The sequence below is a fragment of the Schistocerca serialis genome, chromosome 1 (genome assembly GCF_023864345.2).
Source record: "Schistocerca serialis cubense isolate TAMUIC-IGC-003099 chromosome 1, iqSchSeri2.2, whole genome shotgun sequence".
NCBI classification, from domain to species: Eukaryota; Metazoa; Arthropoda; class Insecta; order Orthoptera; family Acrididae; genus Schistocerca; species Schistocerca serialis.
Window position 1 is genome coordinate 1,138,723,819 of NC_064638.1, and position 20,982 is coordinate 1,138,744,800.

The 20,982-nt window shown below is 41.1% G+C and overlaps 1 protein-coding gene across 1 annotated transcript in view; it reads right to left on the reverse strand.

Moving 5' to 3' along the window:
* LOC126455925 (putative inorganic phosphate cotransporter) overlaps nt 1–17,796 on the reverse strand; it is a 59,331-nt gene extending 41,535 nt beyond the window's left edge. Inside the window, exons 1-2 of the mRNA XM_050091687.1 lie at nt 17,740–17,796; nt 7,537–7,767 (exon numbers count right to left, since the gene is read on the reverse strand). Of these exons, the coding sequence (XP_049947644.1) occupies nt 7,537–7,767; nt 17,740–17,796 (288 nt within the window). The remainder of the gene's footprint in view (nt 1–7,536; nt 7,768–17,739) is intronic.
* Nucleotides 17,797–20,982: the final 3,186 nt, after the last annotated feature.

The following is a 20,982-nucleotide window of genomic DNA, read 5'->3' on the forward strand; positions in this document are numbered from 1 at the left end:
TGCAAGGGTTTATATCGGTAGTACGACGGTTTTCATAATGTTCTGACTGATCAGAGTGCAAAAATACAACAGTTCATTCCTAATGACATCATTTAGGGCGAATATTATCGAAGAATGAGGATTTAACCCAACTTTAAGGGAAATTCTTTTTCGACTGAATTACAGATCAAGTACACAGACACATCACAGAAACATCAACGATTCACAAAGTTTCACCAAGGCTCATAAATTAATAGTTTCTCTTCATATTAACATATGCAAGAACAAATTCACCATCGTGCAGGAGCATTATTGCAGACAGTGAATGCTGACCCAAATTTCCTCAGATGTATTTCCTCGGCAATCCTGATGATGAAATCAATCAGCATTGTTCCATCAGCCTTACGGTAAAGCGAAACATTATTATGCAATTACAACTCTTACATGAACACAATAAATTGGTCAAATTGTTCAATGCTGGACTAGAAATGATTCCTTCGGATGATCACAAAATAGTGATCAGACCAGACAAAAGATCTGTAGGCGAACTTGAAAGATGCTTCAATACACTGACATTGAATGAAGTTGCTATTGTGGTTGTTGAAGAGAATTTGGTGTCTCACGACATATTGGTTCAACGACATGATGGTGATAACCTTCAGCGTATCTGCAAAATCCATTGTTCGTATGATGCATTACAGTACCCACCGATATTTTGCCGAGGAGAGAATGGATATTATTTTTTATTAAGATGATGAATTCATGATTCTTCCATTAACTAGTACTAGCAATGATATTACTCATGTTTCAATTCGATACCCAACAAAAATTCATGATTCACTTACAGTTGCAAAAACAAACAAAAAGATCATCTGTACGATTTTTTACGCCCACGTTTGATGATTCGTGGAAATGAAGACAAAGTTAAATGAACGCTGAAAAATCTGCAGTTGAAATACCAGAAATATTCAAGCATATTGCTTCTTGCTAGAGATGAACCTTTCTTTCTGTTTGTTTGGATCATTAATTTCAGAAGAATTATAGGCAGAGAAGTGGAGGTAATCGACTTGTACCACTATTGAAATAAGTCCTTCATATACTGAAATGCCGCAGATTGTTTCATCAGTTCACCGTTGATGTGTGTGTCTTAATCGAAAGGGGACGTCTGACATATAATGTTTAAATAAGCAAAAATTGGGTACGGAAGAATACATTCACCCCCTTAATATCATGAATGAATTTGTAAACGCAAACAATGCTGGCTGACTTACCATATTGTCAGCGACGTATGTTAGAAGCGCCAATACAGTCGACCACATTTATTCATCATTTTCACTTGCGACGCAAAATGGATCGAAATCAAGCAACTGCTACTACCCAGTCACTCATCTGGCGATCGCCACGATATTACACCACCAGTATTCAAACAGAAATGCAAGGGCCATTGGATTTCATTACGAAATACTATTATGTCTTCGGAGACGTGTGATATTGGACGTAATTTTCGGTGTGACAGAGAATAGGACTGCACATATTCTCCTGTGGTTGGTCGAGAAAATAAGAAGGATGAACTTGTCGCCATCATTTGAGCAGAAATTTCTGATCCCCAAAACGGATCCAGAGTTGTACGAGGTAGTGACTACGAATACTATTCATGGACAGTGTGGCAATGACAACCGGGATTCAACGTCCTTGATCGAAAACAAATGCCCGAAACGTTATCCACGTGCTTTATTGACTGACACGATCACAGGCAGTGGCGGTTACCCCCTGTACCGTAGTGGCTACCTGGAGGATAACAGCATAACTATAATGCCCAAAGTCAGAAATAAGGACGTTGTAGCTGGCAGCAGCTGGGTTGTTCCGTATTTGCCGCTGCTTTCCAAAACATTCAAAGCACACTTCTATGTTGAGTACTGCAGTTCTAAGTTCATCAAATACGTTTGAAACCACGTCAAATAAAGAAGCGTCATGGTTGTATTTGGTATAGCAGCTCCTGATGCCAACGATGAAGTTTCACAATTTCAGATGGGTACATATGGCACAGCAATGAGGCTTGGAAAATCTTTTCATTCTCCATGCGTGATCTTCATCCTGCTATGGGCCATTTAGGTGTGCACCTGGAGAATGGACAACGAGTTTATTTCACGTCAGCAAAGAGAGCTGAACGACCATTAGCGACAGCGCTGATAAGCTTCTACACGACATGCGCAAGTGATCCATTTGCAAGAACACTGCTTTACTCGGAGACGCCGCGATATTTCACATAGAACGCATCACCAAGAAAATTCCAACGTCGGAAACATGAAACATTTTACTGGATACGTCAATGTATATTCAACCGATGCCTTGGGGCGCATTTACTCGATTCATTCGAGCAGTGTCGAATGTTTTTATATGCATTTATTATTGGTTAATATTCGCGAACCGAGTCCAATTGGAATTTTAAGAACTGTCAATGGTAAGTTGTGCGCTATATATCGACAAGTCTGTCAGTGTTTACATTTGCTCGAGAAAGAGATTCATTTGGGTAACACACCCGCTGATGCTGTTATTTCGTCTTCTGCGCATCAAATTCGATCACTTTTTGCCGTCATCATTCAACGTCTTTTTCTTCGAACTCACTTCATTTGTGGAACAAATACAAAGACAATATGGCCGAAGACATACTGCGTCGAGTGCGTACGACAATACCGAATCACGGAGTTGAATTGTACGCGGTGACGCACAACGAGGCGTTGACTTCTATAGAGGCCGCTGTGGCCGAGCGGTTCTAGCCACTTCAGTCTGGAACCGCGCGACCGCCACAGTCGCAGGTTCTAATCCTGCCCTCGGGCACGGATGTATGTGATGTCCTTAGGTTAGTTAGGTTTAAGTACTACTAAGTCCTAAGGGACTGATGGCCACAGACGTTAAGTCACATAGTGCTCAGAGCCATTTGAACCAGTTGTGCCGCCAAGATGTTGAACGAATTAGGAATACCAGCATTGAATCGACCCAAGCACGATGCATTCAACTGAACATATTAACGAAACGGCAATACGATGGAGATGCTTTGAGTCAGTCAGTGTAAAGGTGATTATGATTTATGTTGGATGGCGCTAAACAGCTAGGTCATCAGCGCCCTTGCATTAATGTTATACTGAAGAAGCTTATCATAATCTATGGAAGGTTATCAATAAACTGGAAAACTACGTTTAATCCCAGCACAGGAAACGTAAAGCAACACCAGGAACGTGCGGTTCAGAAAAGCCCGTAATAAGACCTCAGCGAGACATAGCGGGATAACTAACTGAAATCATGGACAAAATACCTCTAAAGATGCTGTCAACAAAGGGACAAATAAGCGTGGCTGGATGACGACTGCCCGCATCTCGTGGTCGTGCGGTAGCGTTCTCGCTTCCCACGCCCGGGTTCCCGGGTTCGATTCCCGGCGGGGTCAGGGATTTTCTCTACCTCGTGATGGCTGGGTGTTGTGTGCTGTCCTTAGGTTAGTTAGGTTTAAGTAGTTCTAAGTTCTAGGGGACTTATGACCACAGCAGTTGAGTCCCATAGTGCTCAGAGCCATTTGAACCATTTTTTGGATGACGACTTAGAAATAATACGTGACCCAACTACTCTGTGACACATTAAGATTGCACACCAAGTATTTTGGGAAGAATTCCAACGTCGGAAACATGAAACATTTTACTGGATACGTCAATGTATATTCAACCGATGCCTTGGGGCGCATTTACTCGATTCATTCGAGCATGATGCTAAATGTAAATAAATAATGTACTGTCTTACCTATACAGTACTAAAAAAGAGGATCATCTTTGTAATTAATGTAACAGTATTCGCTCTAAAGCTCACAAAATCAATGTCTCTCTGTACTAGTGTAAAAGGAGTTTTAGTTCCATAAGTGAATTTGTGATATTTTTCCAAACATGGGACATCTTCATGATGTTACGATATATCATAGCATCTTTGTCACTCATATGTTTGTAAGCACTTTGTATTGTATCAAAACACGTGGTGTGTGCTAGAAACCTTTCCTGTGACAAATCTGAAGTGTTCAGCGAGAAAAATTCACATATGTACGTATGCGGCAATAAGAATGCAGTGGGAATGTATTCACATCTGTTGGACGAATGTGATGAAAACCACTCCAAACCGACATTTCACATAAGTCACATCCAATGAAAATCTGTAACGCGACCATCTGTGTGGCGTGCTGATAATGATGTATTATTTACATTTTAGAACAATTAATCTGTAAAAAACGTTGTAATGAAATCATGAAAACCGTCTGAAGGTGAATCACAACGATTCGAAACCGGTAGCAGTACCCTTTGAATAAAGGAACTGAAAATAAATTTGTGGTTGGTTGCTGCCTCAACAGCATCAACATTTGTCAAGAAATTTCTTTATTAAATAAAAAAAACTTCGAGCTCAGAATGAAAAAGTCTTCGTTCAAACCCTCAATTACGGCTCTGAAACAACTTTAAGAAAAAATTTTGAATCGTGGAAGACACAAAAGCAAATACAATTTTTTTTCTTGTTTCCAAATGTACTCGTAGTAATTTTTGGTTTACAATGTTTGATTCATCGTAAATGATTTCACATGCAAATTAGGACTTGGAAGATATGACATAAAAATCTTTGACACCTAAGAAAAAGCACCAATCTTTATTTTAGACTAGTACAATTAATGTGTGCTTACATATTCTAGTATTGGCATATAAAATGAATAATTAGCTGGCCAGAAGGGTTCGAACAATTTGAAAATAGTTATAATCTTACCTGAGATAATTTGCATAGCTGTAATAGCATCTAAAAACTTGAGTATTCTCATAGATGAAGCTATGAGTCTAGATTTCGAAAGAAAAGAAATGAAAATTCGTCATTGCTGAACCTGTAAAGTAGTTTAATAGTTTAGACATAGAAGTTAAGACAGGTATTCCTCAAAAACATGCTGGACATAATGTATGCATCTGTTTCAGATGTGTTTCTGAAAGGTTTTACAGCGTCATCCAATAGCAAGTTTCCTTAATTTACTTCTCTGCGAAATAAAAAACCCAAGACATGCGGGAACTGGCGAGTTTGACTGAAATGTGTTGCCACCGCTCACATTGGCTTACCACGATTATAGTAGTATCTTGCCAGTATGCCGACAGTTAGCATGGAGTTACCACCACAAAGTCTGTCCACTTGTGATCTGCGCTCTGTTATTCGGTTTTCCCCAGCAAAACAACAACCCACTGTCGACACACATCGTGGCTTAAGCTTTATTTATGGACAAGGCTGTGTGAGCATTCGCATGGCAGTGAGACCTGAGTCCATCTTTCGACAACTGAGGCAAAATGTCAGAGCACGATGTGGATGAAAGGTGGCGAAGTTCCCAAAATGGCGATTGTCGTACATTCCACAGGAAGAGTAATGTCAGCCCTCTTTTGCTGCTATCAGAGGTTGTTACTACCTGCTTCGCAACACCACAATTTATACTGAGAAGTACTGTAATGTCTTGAGAAATTATGAGCTGTCATCAAAAGAAAACGCCGTGGATTTTTGTCTTACAAAGTTCTCTCCCTTCATTACAATGGTCAGCATCATGCAGCTCGAATGACCTATGTGGAGCTCGGAAGATTCAAATGGGAAGTGTTCCCACATCCTCCATATTCGCCAGATTTTGCCTCAAATGAGTTTCATATGCAATCTCAACTCAAAGGTCGTCTTGAAGATAAGCGCTTCAACATCCATGATGAAGTGACATTGACAGTGAAGAGAAGGTCAGGAGCACAGGACCCAACCTGGTTACAACACCGGCTTTGAAAAATTTCCGTCACGTTACCAAAAATGCTTCGCAAAACATCTCACTATCTAGAAAATAACAGAAGCATTGTATAATGTCATTAAAACTATTTCAACATGATAAATTGTGCGTAATTTTTTTATAAAATATGGAAACTTGCTTATTGGACCCACCTCGTACTTTTTAATTAAGGATTTCAAGTTTATTCATTGGAATGTTTCTGCTGTAAATATTTATAGAAATCATGAGAAAGATGTAATTTTCCATGTAATAATGGGTGCATCACGAAGATCAAATTTATGGTAGTACCCACATTTCAGGCCTATTCACAAAGCATAATTTTTCTACAAATCAACTTGGGCAGAGTGCTGAGCACTCAGCGTGCTCCCTAGACTTCTGACGTGAGGTACTTGTGTTTCTCTATGCCCAAGGATTGCTACCATACTTATGCATTGCTGACGTCAACAGGATGCTTCTGCAACAATCTCACGCAGCGCTGGTTAGCTTCATCTGTTGTATGAAAAATAGTTCTGCATCGTGTATATCTATTGATACTGTGTATGCTACAGGCTTACTGTAACTGCCGCACACGCCCCATGTCCAGATTTACAACATGAAATGTGTCCAAACATATACAGGGTGTTACAAAAAGATACGGCCAAACTTTCAGGAAACATTCCTCACACACAAATAAAGAAAAGATGCTTTGTGGACATGTGTCCGGAAACGCTTACTTTCATGTTAGAGCTCATTTTATTACTTCTCTTCAAATCGCATTAATCATGGAACGTACCAGCGTGACTTCAAACACTTTGTTACAGGAAATGTTCAAAATGTCCTCCGATAGCGAGGATACATGCATCCACCCTCCATCGCATGGAATCCCTGATGCGCTGATGCAGCCCTGGAGAATGGCGCATTGTATTACAGCCGTCCAAAATTACGAGCACGAAGAGCCTCTACATTTGGCACCTGGGTTGCGTAGACAAGAGCTTTCAAATGCCCTCATAAATGAAGGTCAAGAAGGTTGAGGGCAGGAGAGCGTGGAGGCCATGGAGTTGGTCCTCCTCTACCAATCCATCGGTCACCGAATCTGTTGTTGAGAAGCGTACGAACACTTCGACTGAAATGTGCAGAAGCTCCATCGTGCATGAACCACATGTTGTGTCGTACTTGTAAAGGCAGATGTTCTAGCAGCACAGGCAGAGTATCCCGTATGAAATCATGATAATGTGTTCCATTGAGCGTAGGTGGAAGAACATGGGGCCCAATCAAGACATCACCAACGATGCCTGCCTAAACATTCACAGAAAATCTGTAGAGCAATGAGTCGCATGTCAACACAAGCACCGAAGTAAACATTACCTTCCTTCAATTGGGCCAACTGGCGGTGAATCGAGGAAGTACAGTACATACTGACGAAACTAAAATGAGCTCTAACTTGGAAATTAAGCGTATCCGGACACATGTCCACATAACATCTTTTCTTTATTAGTGTGTGAGGAATGTTTCCTGAAAGTTTGGCCGTACCTTTTTGTAACACCCTGTACATCATGTGTCACAACGATGCTAAGGGACGTCTTAGTCCACACCTTAGCGTTGTGCCTCATATTGTTACATGGATCTCTTATCATGTTGGCATGAGTGAGAGTCAGGTTGGCTGCAAAATGTGAAGTGTGTTAATGTAGTTAATCTGTATGCTGAAAGCGGGACAAGCACTACACGAATAATGTCTTCCTGGTAAGGATGTCACAGCCACGTACCTGAGAGATACCCATGACTACTCTGAACGCACAGACGAGCACCACACCGCCAGTGTCTGCAGCCACCTCTGTGAGCATGGTGAGGATACCGGAGAGGATGAGCGAGGCCGACAACAAGTTCTTCGAATTGAACCTGTCCGCCGCCCATCCTGCAGGAGCCAGCGTCACCACATAGCCCCAGAAGAAGGCGCTCAGGATGGTGCTCGTCTCAGATTGGCTCCAGCCGTAGTCCTTTGGGTAAAATAAACAAACCCATTCACAAGTCTTTGAGCGTCGAGTATTATCCCTACATGTGATAAGTGGAAGATGAATGGTTTTATGGTGTTGACTTACTAGATGTTACGGGATAATCGTCAGCATACCTTCAGGCTTAGAGGGTAAACAAGACGAGCCAGACAGTATTAAAGTCTATACACCAATGACGAAACAGCTATGGAGCCGTTAAGATCTCTGTAATTTATTTTAGTTGAATGTGTAAAAGGGACCCAAGCTGTGATCAAGTATCATGCGGGACAGAAGGAGGTACTTACTGTAATATTGAGAGAAGCCCATCTGGACATTTGATACGACCAAGCCCTTGTTTGAGAACTAAGGTAATCTATAGACATCATTTCCTAACCCAGTTTTCTCAGCAACGCTTAATTTAATTCGACTATACCCTATTACCCACATTTTATTTAACATCTTTTCAAAAAAGGATCCACTTGGTTCATCTGGTGGTCCAAGTAGCAGTGTGTTGATGCTATAGAGCAACTTGACATCCGTCATGACCTGAAACAAATGTCTGAGTTTTTCCGGACATTCCGGTAAACCTTTATTCCAGTAAGTTGCATTTGGCAGTAGGGATTTGGACAAAGCGCATCTAGTCACTACATATTTCAGCTCCCAACTATTACATTCCAAACATTTATCGTAGAACTACATTCCATTTTCAGATAGAATTTTATAATCGATTTTTGAAAACTGAAGCAAGGTCGATTGCGACAAGTAGAGACAGTCTCTTTGATAGTAATCTAAATTGTCATCATGTAAATTCAATTTTTTATACGTAAGACAGGTACATAACAGCAGCAAAATATTGTTTAGCTCTTGCTGATTCTGCCGATACCATACAATCCTTTCGAAATTACGTTTTAGGGTACCTGTAAAAAAACATATTTCTAATGTTGTAATCAGTTAAATTCATCACGCCATGTTATGTTAACATGAATTGAGAAACTGTAACAACTAGAGATGATAATAGGATAATAGGTTTCATGAGGTATCTACTCATTTGGCTACTTCGAAAACTTTTTTCCTTACGTTTTTACATAGCCTGTGCGGCACTAACTTTATATGTTCGCAACCAGTTTCATCCTCCTAGTTCATTCTCAAGTGATATTGTGGCTTTGTATAAAATGGAATATACACTCCTGGAAATTGAAATAAGAACACCGTGAATTCATTGTCCCAGGAAGGGGAAACTTTATTGACACATTCCTGGGGTCAGATACATCACATGATCACACTGACAGAACCACAGGCACATAGACACAGGCAACAGAGCATGCACAATGTCGGCACTAGTACAGTGTATATCCACCTTTCGCAGCAATGCAGGCTGCTATTCTCCCATGGAGACGATCGTAGAGGTGCTGGATGTAATCCTGTGGAACGGCTTGCCATGCCATTTCCACCTGGCGCCTCAGTTGGACCAGCGTTCGTGCTGGACGTGCAGACCGCGTGAGACGACGCTTCATCCAGTCCCAAACATGCTCAATGGGGGACAGATCCGGAGATCTTGCTGGCCAGGGTAGTTGACTTACACCTTCTAGAGCACGTTGGGTGGCACGGGATACATGCGGACGTGCATTGTCCTGTTGGAACAGCAAGTTCCCTTGCCGGTCTAGGAATGGTAGAACGATGGGTTCGATGACGGTTTGGAAGTACTGTGCACTATTCAGTGTCCCCTCGACGATCACCAGTGGTGTACGGCCAGTGTAGGAGATCGCTCCCCACACCATGATGCCGGGTGTTGGCCCTGTGTGCCTCGGTCGTATGCAGTCCTGATTGTGGCGTTCACCTGCACGGCGCCAAACACGCATACGACCATCATTGGCACCAAGGCAGAAGCGACTCTCATCGCTGAAGACGACACGTCTCCATTCGTCCCTCCATTCACGCCTGTCGCGACACCACTGGAGGCGGGCTGCACGATGTTGGGGCGTGAGCGGAAGACGGCCTAACGGTGTGCGTGACCGTAGCCCAGCATCATGGAGACGGTTGCGAATGGTCCTCGCCGATACCCCAGGAGCAACAGTGTCCCTAATTTGCTGGGAAGTGGCGGTGCGGTCCCCTACGGCACTGCGTAGGATCCTACGGTCTTGGCGTGCATCCGTGCGTCGCTGCGGTCCGGTCCCAGGTCGACGGGCACGTGCACCTTCCGCCGACCACTGGCGACAACATCGATGTACTGTGGAGACCTCACGCCCCACGTGTTGAGCAATTCGGCGGTACGTCCACCCGGCCTCCCGCATGCCCACTATACGCCCTCGCTCAAAGTCCGTCAACTGCACATACGGTTCACGTCCACGCTGTCGCGGCATGCTACCAGTGTTAAAGACTGCGATGGAGCTCCGTATGCCACGGCAAACTGGCTGACACTGACGGCGGCGGTGCACAAATGCTGCGCAGCTAGCGCCATTCGACAGCCAACACCGCGGTTCCTGGTGTGTCCGCTGTGCCGTGCATGTGATCATTGCTTGTACAGGCCTCTCGCAGTGTCCGGAGCAAGTATGGTGGGTCTGACACACCGGTGTCAATGTGTTCTTTTTTCCATTTCCAGGAGTGTATTATATTACCTTCATGCACAGAAATCTAACAATGTGACTGTGAATGTATTTTAAATACCATTACCTGCAGCAGAAAACTATGCCTCATAAGTGAAATGAGAGTGTCTTTGAATTTTTTCTATTCATTTTGGTCCAAAAATGCTGTCTTCTTGGTTAGACAACTTGTCATCTACAAAAGTATTATACTGATCAGATGGTAATATTAAGCATGGAATAACTGGAACAATGATTTCAAATACAAAGACTGTACGTTTGTGTGTGTGGAATAACTGGAACAATGATTTCAAATACGAAGACTGTACATTTATGTGTGTATATGATAAAAGTTAAAATATATTAAGGAATTAACTAATATGAAAAATGGCAAAAATGAAATAAAAATAAATATTAAAGAGTATGGTGAAGTGAGATTTTATTTTAAATTTCATTTTTTTTTATAGATGATCTCTGAATGTTAACTAGCAGAATGAGACGGAAATTGTCCAGGAATTTTTGTTCTGTAGTTCTGTTTACTGATTAAGAAGTTATCAGGTGGACATATGAATGACTGGAAATTTTGATTTCTTAAGATATTCATTTGCTTCTGGTTCTTATCATAATGTAAAATCTGGAGCTTCTCACAAATATTTTAAATATATGTTTGTTGCTTCAGAGATGCAGTGCAAAGGCACTTTTACTGTCATCATTACATTTTATGTGCTCTCTGAAATATATCTAAAAGTTTCTACTATTATGTCCAATGTATACCCTGTCGCAACCATCACATCAAATTATGTGGATCTAAATGGGTCTGTTGTACTGGTAGAATGTCTCACATTACCAATATTTTAACAGTAAGGGATCTAACTTTGATATTTTTATTTTTAAAAGTTTTGGTTTTTCATTTGAAACGATTTTTTAAAAGTGCAGAGCAACACACTTAGCTTTTTGTTTAGCTTCCTCCATTTTTAATTTCATTTTCTTTTGGGCTTTGTTTAATTTTTTTCTGCCTATACTTTTATTATCTGCAGTTTGAAATAATGTACTTCATATAAATTTTCTAGTAGTGCTAATTCTTTGTTCAACTTATCTTCTTCAAGTTGAAAATTTATATCAGTCTCATTGAGTGAAAACATGTATTCTATGGGGTCGTGTGTGGAATGATTAATTATTATTAGTGGATATGTAACTGCTGATTTTCAAAGAGTTCCAAATCTGTACAATGAATTTTCTTTTTCCACTGTGACATGTAGAGAGTCAATATAGTAATTTATTTCAATTTCATGAGTGAATTTCACTTTGTCATTCAGACTGTTTAGTTGTGAATAGATGGTGCCAATGTCTTCTTCTTTACCATGTAGTAGGATTTACGTTGCTTGGACATAATGTTTGTACTAAAAAATTTTGTTTGCTGTGTGTTTAAATTTCTCAAAATCTCTTGCTTTAACATGTTTAATGAATGTTAACTAGGATTCCTGCCATGCAGCTACCCAGGGCTGAACTGTCTGGTTGAGGATATATATTATCTTGAAACCAAAAGTAGTTACATAAAAGAGTGATTCATAATAGTTAAATGAACTTGTGGATTTCAGCTGGAATTAGTTACTTGTACACAATTACATTATTTTTAATTATTTTAATTTTTCTTTAATAGGGATATTTGACTAAAGAAGAAACAAGTTTATTGTTATCAGGAACAAATTTATGCGTATTTTTGAAGTTGAAGAATTGGAAAGTTGTGGTAAGGACTACAGTACCAAACTGCTGAGGTCATCAGTCCCTAGGCTTACATGCTATTTAATCTAACCTAAACTAAGTTATGTCAAAGACAACACACACACCCATACCCAAGGGACAGCTCGAACCTCCAACAGGGGGAGCCACGTGAACTGTGACCAGGTGCCCTAGATCATGTGGGTACCCTGTGCAGCTCATATTGTGTATTTATTTTCATATGTGTAGGGCTTGTTGTTTGTTGTTGTTATGGTCTTTAGTCCAGAGACTGGTTTGATGCAGGTCTCCATGCTACTCTATTCTGTGTAAGCATCTTAATCTCCCAGTACCTACTGCAGCCTACATCCTTCTGAATCTGTTTAGTGTATTCATCTCTTGGTCTCCCTCTACGATTTTTACCCTCCACGTTGCCCTCCAATACTAAATTGGTGATCCCTTCATGCCTCAGAACATGCCCTACCAACCGAGCCCGTCTTCTAGTCAAGTTGCACCACAAATTTCTCTTCTCTCCAATTCTATTCAATAACTCCTCATTAGTTATCTACATCTACATCTACATTGATACTCCGCAAGCCACCCAACGGTGTGTGGCGGAGCTACCCATCTAATCTTCAGCATTCTTCTGTAGCACCACATTTCGAAAGCCTCTATTCTCTTCTTGTCTAAACTATTTATCGTCCATGTTTCACTTCCATACATTGCTACACTCCATACAAATACTTTCAGAAACGACTTCATAACACTTAAATCTATGCTCGATGTTAACAGATTACTCTTCTTCAGAAATGCTTTCCTTGCCATTGCCAGTCTACATTTTATATCCTCTCTACTTCGACCATCATCAGTTATTTTGTTCCCCAAATAGCAAAACCCATTTACTACTTTAAGCGTCTCATATCCTAATCTAATTCCCGCAGCATCACCCGATTTAAATCGATTACAGTCCATTATCCTTGTTTTGCTTTTGTTTATATTCATCTTATATCCTCCTTTTAAGACACTGTCAATTCCGTTCAGCTGTTCTTCCAGGTCCTTTGCTGTCTCTGACAGAATTACAACGTCATCGGTGAGCCTTGAAGTTTTTATTTCTTCTCCATCGATTTTAATACCTACTCCGAATTTTTCTTTTGTTTCCGTTACTGCTTGCTCAATATACAGATTGAATAACATCAGGGATAGGCTACATTCCTGTCTCACTCTCTTCCCAACCACTGCTTCCTTTCATGTCCCTCGACTCTTATAACTGCCGTCTGGTTTCTGTACAAATTGAAATAACCTTTCGCTCCCTGTATTTTACCCCTGCCAACTTCAGAATTTGAAAGAGAGTATTCCACTCAACATTGTCAAAAGCTTTCTCTAAGTCCACAAATGCTAGAAACGTAGGTTTGGCATTCCTTCATCTATCTATCTTCGAAGATAGGTCGTAGGCTCAGTATTGCATCACGTGTTCCAACATTTCTACGGAATCCTAACTGATCTTCCCCGAGGTCGGCTTCTACCAGATTTTCCATTCGTCTGTAAAAAATTCGAGTTAGCATTTTGCAGCCGTGGCTTATTAAACCGATAGTTCGGTAATTTTCACGTCTGTCAACACCTGCTTTCTTTGGGATTGGAATTATTATATTATTCTTGAAGTCTGGGGGTATTTCGCCTGTCTCATACATCTTGCTCACCAGATGGTAGAGTATTGTTAGGCCTGGCTCTCCCAAGGCGGTCGAAAGTTCTAAGGGAAGGTTGTCTACTCCCGGGGCCTTGTTTCGACTTAGGTCTTTCAGTGCTCTGTCAAACTCTTCACGCAGTATCATATCTCCTATTTCATTTTCATCTACATTCTCCTCCATTTCTATAATATTGTCCTCAAGAACATCGCCCTTGTATAGACCCTCTATATACTCCTTCCATCTTTCTGCTTTGTCTTCTTTGCTGGGAACTGGGTTTCCATCTGAGCTCTTGATATTCATGCAAATGGTTCTCTTTTCTCCAGAGGTCTCTTTAATTTTCCTGTAGGTAGTATCTATCTTACCCCTAGTGAGATAAGCCTCTACATCCTTACATTTGTCCTCTAGCCATCCCTGCTTAGCCAATTTGCACTTCCTGTCGATCTCATTTTTGAGACGTTTGTATTCCTTCTTGCCTGCTTCATTTACTGCATTTTTATATTTCCTACTTTCATCAGTTAAATTCAATATTTCTTCTGTTACTCAAGGGTTTCTATTAGCCCTACTTGATCGTCTGCTACCTTCACTATTTCATCTCTCAAAGCTACCCATTCTTCTGATACTATATATCTTTCCCCCATTCCTGTCAGTCGTTCCTTAATGCTCTCCCAGAAGCTCTCTACAACCTCTGGTTCTTTCAGTTTATCCAGGTCGCATCTAGTCAAATTCCCACCTTTTTGCGGTTTCTTCAGTTTTAATCTGCAGTTCATAACCAACAGATTGTGGTTAGAGTCCACATCTGCCCCTGGAAATGTCTTACAATTTAAAACCTGCTTCCTGAATCTCTGTCTTACCATTATATAATGTATCTGAGACCTTCCAGTATCTCCAGGCTTCTTCCATGTATACAACCACCTTTTATGATTCTTGAACCAAGTGTTAACCATGTTGTTTAAATAACTTGCTGTTTAAATAACTTAATTTTTTTCAAAAAAATGGGAGCGGCTGGCAACACTATTGACAATAGCGTCGATAGGTATGTCCTTTTTATGGATTTTTGTTTGTGCTCTTAATGTTGGTTTTAGGTGTTAACAACTATGCATTTCTTTATCTCTTTATCTGTGAAGAGATAATTGCAAGTTTAAGGATTTTCTTCATTTGTGCATTAAATTTGTAGTTTCATGTTTTAACTTATATCATTCTTTAGGAAAGACTCATGAACCCTATTGAGAAATTCATCTTTTGATAATATTACCAATGTGTTGCCTTTATGCCTAATGCACCATGTTTATTTAATTTCTTTTTAATATGTCACACTGTATTTTGGTTGGCCCAAATCTGGTAACTGTCTTCATCACTGTATTTTATTTGCTTTGAAACCATTTCAGAGATTTTATAAGTAATTTTGTTTTCGCCGACAGTGGGGAGATGTGCCACATCTAACGATATTTTTGTATGAACTATGAGACTTTTTGTCATACTACTTTGTACTTTGGAAAGTAAGTTAGATTTTAGTGCTTTATTCAGGAGATTCAACTCTGTTTCTGTAAACTGAATATTTGTCAAACTCTCAATGTGTAGAAAAATGTTAAGTTATTGTAGGCTGCTCGTTCACATTCACAAGTTCCCTTTGTCTGAGCATGAACTATGACATCGTTAATTTGTTTATATGTGTTTCCCTAATTTATTTAGTCACAAGATGTTCATACTCGTTAGCTAATCCGATTATTAATTTACACTGCAATAGAATGAACGTTTTTCCTGGTTGTAGGTGTGCTAGACATAATTGACGATTCAACCGGATCTTCTGTTGAAATTTAGCATGATTTTCATATTTCATCTGGATGATATCACTGCACTTTTTCACTTTCTTAGCGACTTGTGTTAGAAGTTCAATAATTACATTCACAAAGTTTGTAATTGCTTTGAACTGCTCACTAAATCTGATGCTTCAATAGTCTTCAACAGTTTAATTTTGATGTGCTGATAACATTGGATTTTACCCTTATCTTTATGTGCTCGTATGAGACACATTTTCTTCACAGCAGATACCAAAACAATGTATTTATTAAAACATGTTGGAGTGTTCCACTTTTGCTGCATTAATTTTGTTTGTTCTCAGCTAGTTTTAGCCTTCTAGGCTGTTCTCAAGTGACTTGGTGGTCCTGTATGAAATAGAATATCTATAAAGAAACAGTTTCAGTTGCCAAGTTATTTTTATTACAAATAACGCATTTCACCTGGTTAAGTCTTCATCAGATTTTATGAAAAGTTATCAAGAGAATGTCATTTCAGCGGATATTTCTGTCAGACTAGATACAGTTGTAAATCATGGACACCCTGAAACAAAGCGCAATGTAGAGCTACAGATACGTTGTATAAACCCAAAAATCCAGATAAAAATGTTGGAACTGGATAGTTCCAATGTGGTCGCCTTGCACGAGATTTATTTACCCAGTTTTCAGGTCTATAAGACATACGTTTGGCTCTTTCGGTGGTATTCACGATTTGTAAGTGGGTCTAGTGCAACAGAAATATCTTTTAGAGTGTTTATCAGTTCTGATCCGCCATCTTCCAAGCTGGTCATTTGAAATGCTCCTGACTGTTTTTCATAAAATCTGATGAAGTCTCAATCAGATGAAACATGCTGTTTGTAATAAAAATAAGTTCCCAACTGAGACTATTTCTTTATAAAATCTAGGAAAACGATTGCTGTACCGTTCAGCGTATAGCGGAGTGAATAACTTTACAAAACAAAAAATAATTTCTCCACACATTAACAAAGGAAGTTTTGGTGCAATAACAAAATTCAGTTAAACGACTGTTTCAAAAATAATGTTCATTCATGCTGGAGGACAAAACATCATGTTTTACAGAAAGACATCAGCTGGATTAGTTTCAATAAAATATTATTCATAATATTAAATTCTCCATAACTTCTGAAATATTGTGGACTCGCAAAGTCTAAAACTAATTTTGGAATCAGCACGAAAAGTTTCTTTAAGATGATAGATTTCACACATCAGTTCTCAGTCGTTTTAAATTTCGTAAATATAGCATTTACTTTTGCTAATGACAGAATGGGTTGATTAAAGAACAGCTGGCTCAAACACCACATTAATATAGATTCCATTTAATTTAATATAAGAAGAAAATTTCCTTTGAATTAATACTAATATGAGTTGAAATATCACTGACCTTCAAGCAGCTTCATTCTGCTACAAAGTATGTACTTATATTTCGTTTTTGTGATCTCACCTCTCGTAGACTGGTAGGGAGGGGCAAGTCTATAAATAGATGTTAGAGAGACGACAAAAGTGCGTTCAGAGCGACGTTGTGGTAGGTCATATAGACCTACAACACTCTTGTTGCTGTGTAGTCCATCCAATAATAGGTTGGCAACAATGGGAAAGTATGACCAGTGTCTGCTATTATCGTGAAATACTATTATGAGTTGTCTTTATGTAATAAACATTGTGATATAGAGATATGTTATGACTTATTAGTAGTCACATGGCACATAGCTCTTATCACAAGTGAACTCTGAGGCCAGACTCTTGGAAAGGCCTGCAGCCTGTTTATTAAGTCATATGTTCTAATTAGGTCCATAAGGTGAATATGTGGCAGCGTTTAGTCGGGAGCCAGAATTTGGTTTCACTGAAACTACACACAGAAAGCGTCACAACTTTTACCAGAGACAAGTCTCAGTAGTCACATATAATTAAAAACATACACTACTACTTTTCAGAGAGCTCATACAGTTGTGTGAGGAATGATAAACCAATTGGACTAGAATCCTACCACATACAGAAAGAGGGCATTACTGTACCGTCAAGATGTTGAACCATTGAGCACAAACGCTAAACTAAACTTACGTAAGCTTATTACAAAGGGCATGAGTAATACGAAAACTACATATCAGTCCTATTTATAAGAATTACCAATTGTGTGAACTAGGTGAGTGTTGTGATGGCCCAGCAGTTCGGCCAGCAGGTACCCACCTTGATGTTAGGGTTGCTGCCAGTGTTGTTGGCCATGACAACGACCCCCATCGACATGTCTGTGCGCAAGCTGAAGATCAGCACGTGGGTGACGCATAGCAGCAGTGCTTGAAGGTGCCTCACGCCCAACACGGGGAGTCCTAAAACAAAAGCGTATGGACTATTGTTGTGTCTACGTGCGCCCTTGATTAGAAGTTCAATGTATGTCCAGATTTCTGTCTGCATTAGTTTCTCCCCAGCCAAGTTCCTTTAATTGGTTTATGAGATCGCCAAAGTCACTGTTCAGTGTCGAGAGGGATTTAGAGAAGATTAGTAAATCCTTAGTACGCTATGGCAGGTATGTTTAATTATAATGTGTGCAAATATCCTCATAGTTGTAGGAGTGTGCTTGTCAGGGAGCAATGGCGCACAGATGACAATCAGTGTAGCGTGAAACTTGTTTAGCTTGGTTCAACAAACTACAATGTGGCCATGCTTGAGAACACGAATGCATATCCAGCAGTAGGAACTCCGAGAAGGTTTCCCATGATATTTTTAAAGCAATTCATGTTTATATTAGGATGATTGCAACTCAGTGCTATGTACGATCTGGGTCAACTCTGGACAAAATGACAAACGTCTAGCCACTCACAGTTGACGAATTAACTTGGCCAGCTTTCTGCATTGGACCATAGATCGTCACCTCTACTTTCGGTCATTTGACATCATTGGTAGGATGGAAGGTATTCCAGACTTCCGCCAACATTGTGGTCTTCAGCTATCAACATCTACATCTACATCTACATCTACATCCATACTCCGCAAGCCACCTGTCGGTGTGTGGCGGAGGGTACCTTGAGTACCTCTATCGGTTCTCCCTTATTCCAGTCTCGTACTGTTTGTGGAAAGAAAGATTCTCGGTATGCCTCTGCGTGGGCTCTAATCTCTCTGATTTTATCCTCATGGTCTCTTCGCGAGATATACGTAGGGGGGGAGCAATATACTGCTTGACTCCTAGGTGAAGGTATGTTCTCGAAACTTCATCAAAAGCCCGCACCGAGGTACTGAGGGTCTCTCTTGCAGAGTCTTCCAGTGGAGTTTATTACCTCCGTAACGCTTTCACGATTGCTAAATGATCCTGTAACGAAGCGCGCAGCTCTCCGTGGGACCTTCCCTATCTCCTCTATGAACTCTACACCCATGTACTTCCTTCCTAATGCCAAATACTTGTCATCTAACAGGTCGTAGTCTCGTGCTTTTGTTATCTATTGGAATGCAGTTAACACCTGTTTTGGTCCGTATCGGTGATTTGGCGGCTCAGTCGTTAAGCGATAGACTAGAAATACAATAGTTTGGGTTCGATCCCGGTCCAGTCCCATAGCTTTTATCTGTCAGTCGCCACTTCTTTTACCTCTGGCATTGATATTTAATGTATTTAATGTGAGAAACGCCAAGCTGCGGCACGCATTAAACAGTAAGTCCTCCCCTATAACTAGATGTACAAGTCAGTTCACAGACCGGAGGAATGCAATTACCTATCGCTTTCAGTAGCGCCATGCTCAAAAAAATTGCTGTGACGTTGAAACCCACTTTAGGGTCGATCACAGGTTTCCATTTCCACATCACATCCAATTGCCCTGCTGCGTGAACTGTCTATCTCAATTTCATTTTCATTACGGTCGTATATAAAGGGTGTTTCACAACTCATATTACGAACTTCGAGAGGTTGTAGAGGGGACTCAGTAGATCAGGTTTTACGTAGGACACCATGTCCAGAAACGTCATCCAACGACGCTACGGGTCTTGAAAGCTATAAGCGCCGGCGCTTGTAAAGGTATGTACACTGGTGTCCTAAATTAACGCAGCAAATCACTATGCGTCTTGTGCGTAATTCACGATATCACGATATAATCATACAAACTGTAAACAGATGTCCTTAAGATCGTGTCCTGCATGGAAGATGCCATTCTGGTCAACGGACAACCACGCCAGCGAAAACGTCAGCGCACCTGTCAAACGGGATAGTATTTGCCGGGTGGTCCCGCATCGACAATCGCTGTGTACACAGTCACAGACGGTGCGGTATGGCTCAGAGAAGACGCCTACCAGGCTCTCTGTGGTGAAGAGCCATGGGAAGAATGGAAGCAGGACAGTCGCAAATTGATGTGGTCCGATGGCTTAATGTAAATCGTTTTGTTGTTTTTAGGATATGGTGACAGTTTGTAGAGACCGAAACTGCATCCCGAAGACCAGGGCGGGGATGACCACGTGTAGCATCAGAAATAAAGAACCTTTATTTGGCTGTAAGGGCAAGGCTTTTATACAGGTGGCAACAAGTATCTGACCTCGCAGCATCCATTGAACATGTTGTAGCGAGGTAAACGGTGTGCAGAAGGTTTCGGAAGAGTGACCTTTGCCGGCCGGAGTGGCCGAGCGGTTCTAGGCGCTACAGTCTGCCATGCCTCGGGCATGGATATGTGTGACGTCCTTAGGTAAGTTAGGTTTAACTAGTTCTAAGTTCTAGGGGACTGATGACCTCAGAAGTTAAGTCCCATCCATAGTGCTCAGAGCCATTTGAACCATTTGAAGAGTGACCTTTACTGTCGGAGACCCACCGTAAATGTACCTCTGACGCGTCTTCACAGAAGAGAACGTCTACACTGGAGCCGTCAACATGCCACCTGGACGCTCGTACGGTGGACCAATGATCTTCTCACAGGTGAGTCACGATTTGGTCGACACAGTGATCCTGTACGGATTCTCATCTGGAGGGAACGTTGAACACTATTTCGGGACCCAACCATCGAGGAAAGAGACTGATATCGAGGATGATCCCTAATGGTGTGTTCTGGAATTATGGTGACCACAAGAACATCGAGCGCGGGTTGGTTGGTTGGTTGGTTTGGGGAAGGAGACCAGACAGCGTGGTCATCGGTCTCATCGGATTAGGGAAGGATTGGGAAGGAAGTCGGCCGTGCCCTTTCAGAGGAACCATCCCGGCATTTGCCTGGAGTGATTTAGGGAAATCACGGAAAACCTAAATCAGGATGGCCGGACGCGGGATTGAACCGTCGTCCTCCCGAATGCGAGTCCAGTATCTAACCACTGCGCCACCCCGCTCGGTCGAGCGCGGGTGGTTGATGGTTTCCAGGAAGCGGAAGATATTGCAGGCACGGCGTTCCCTGCTTGCTCTGTCTATTTGAATCCTACAGAACACGTCTGGCATGCACTAGGGACTCGGGTTGCATCGCGTCAGTATCCACC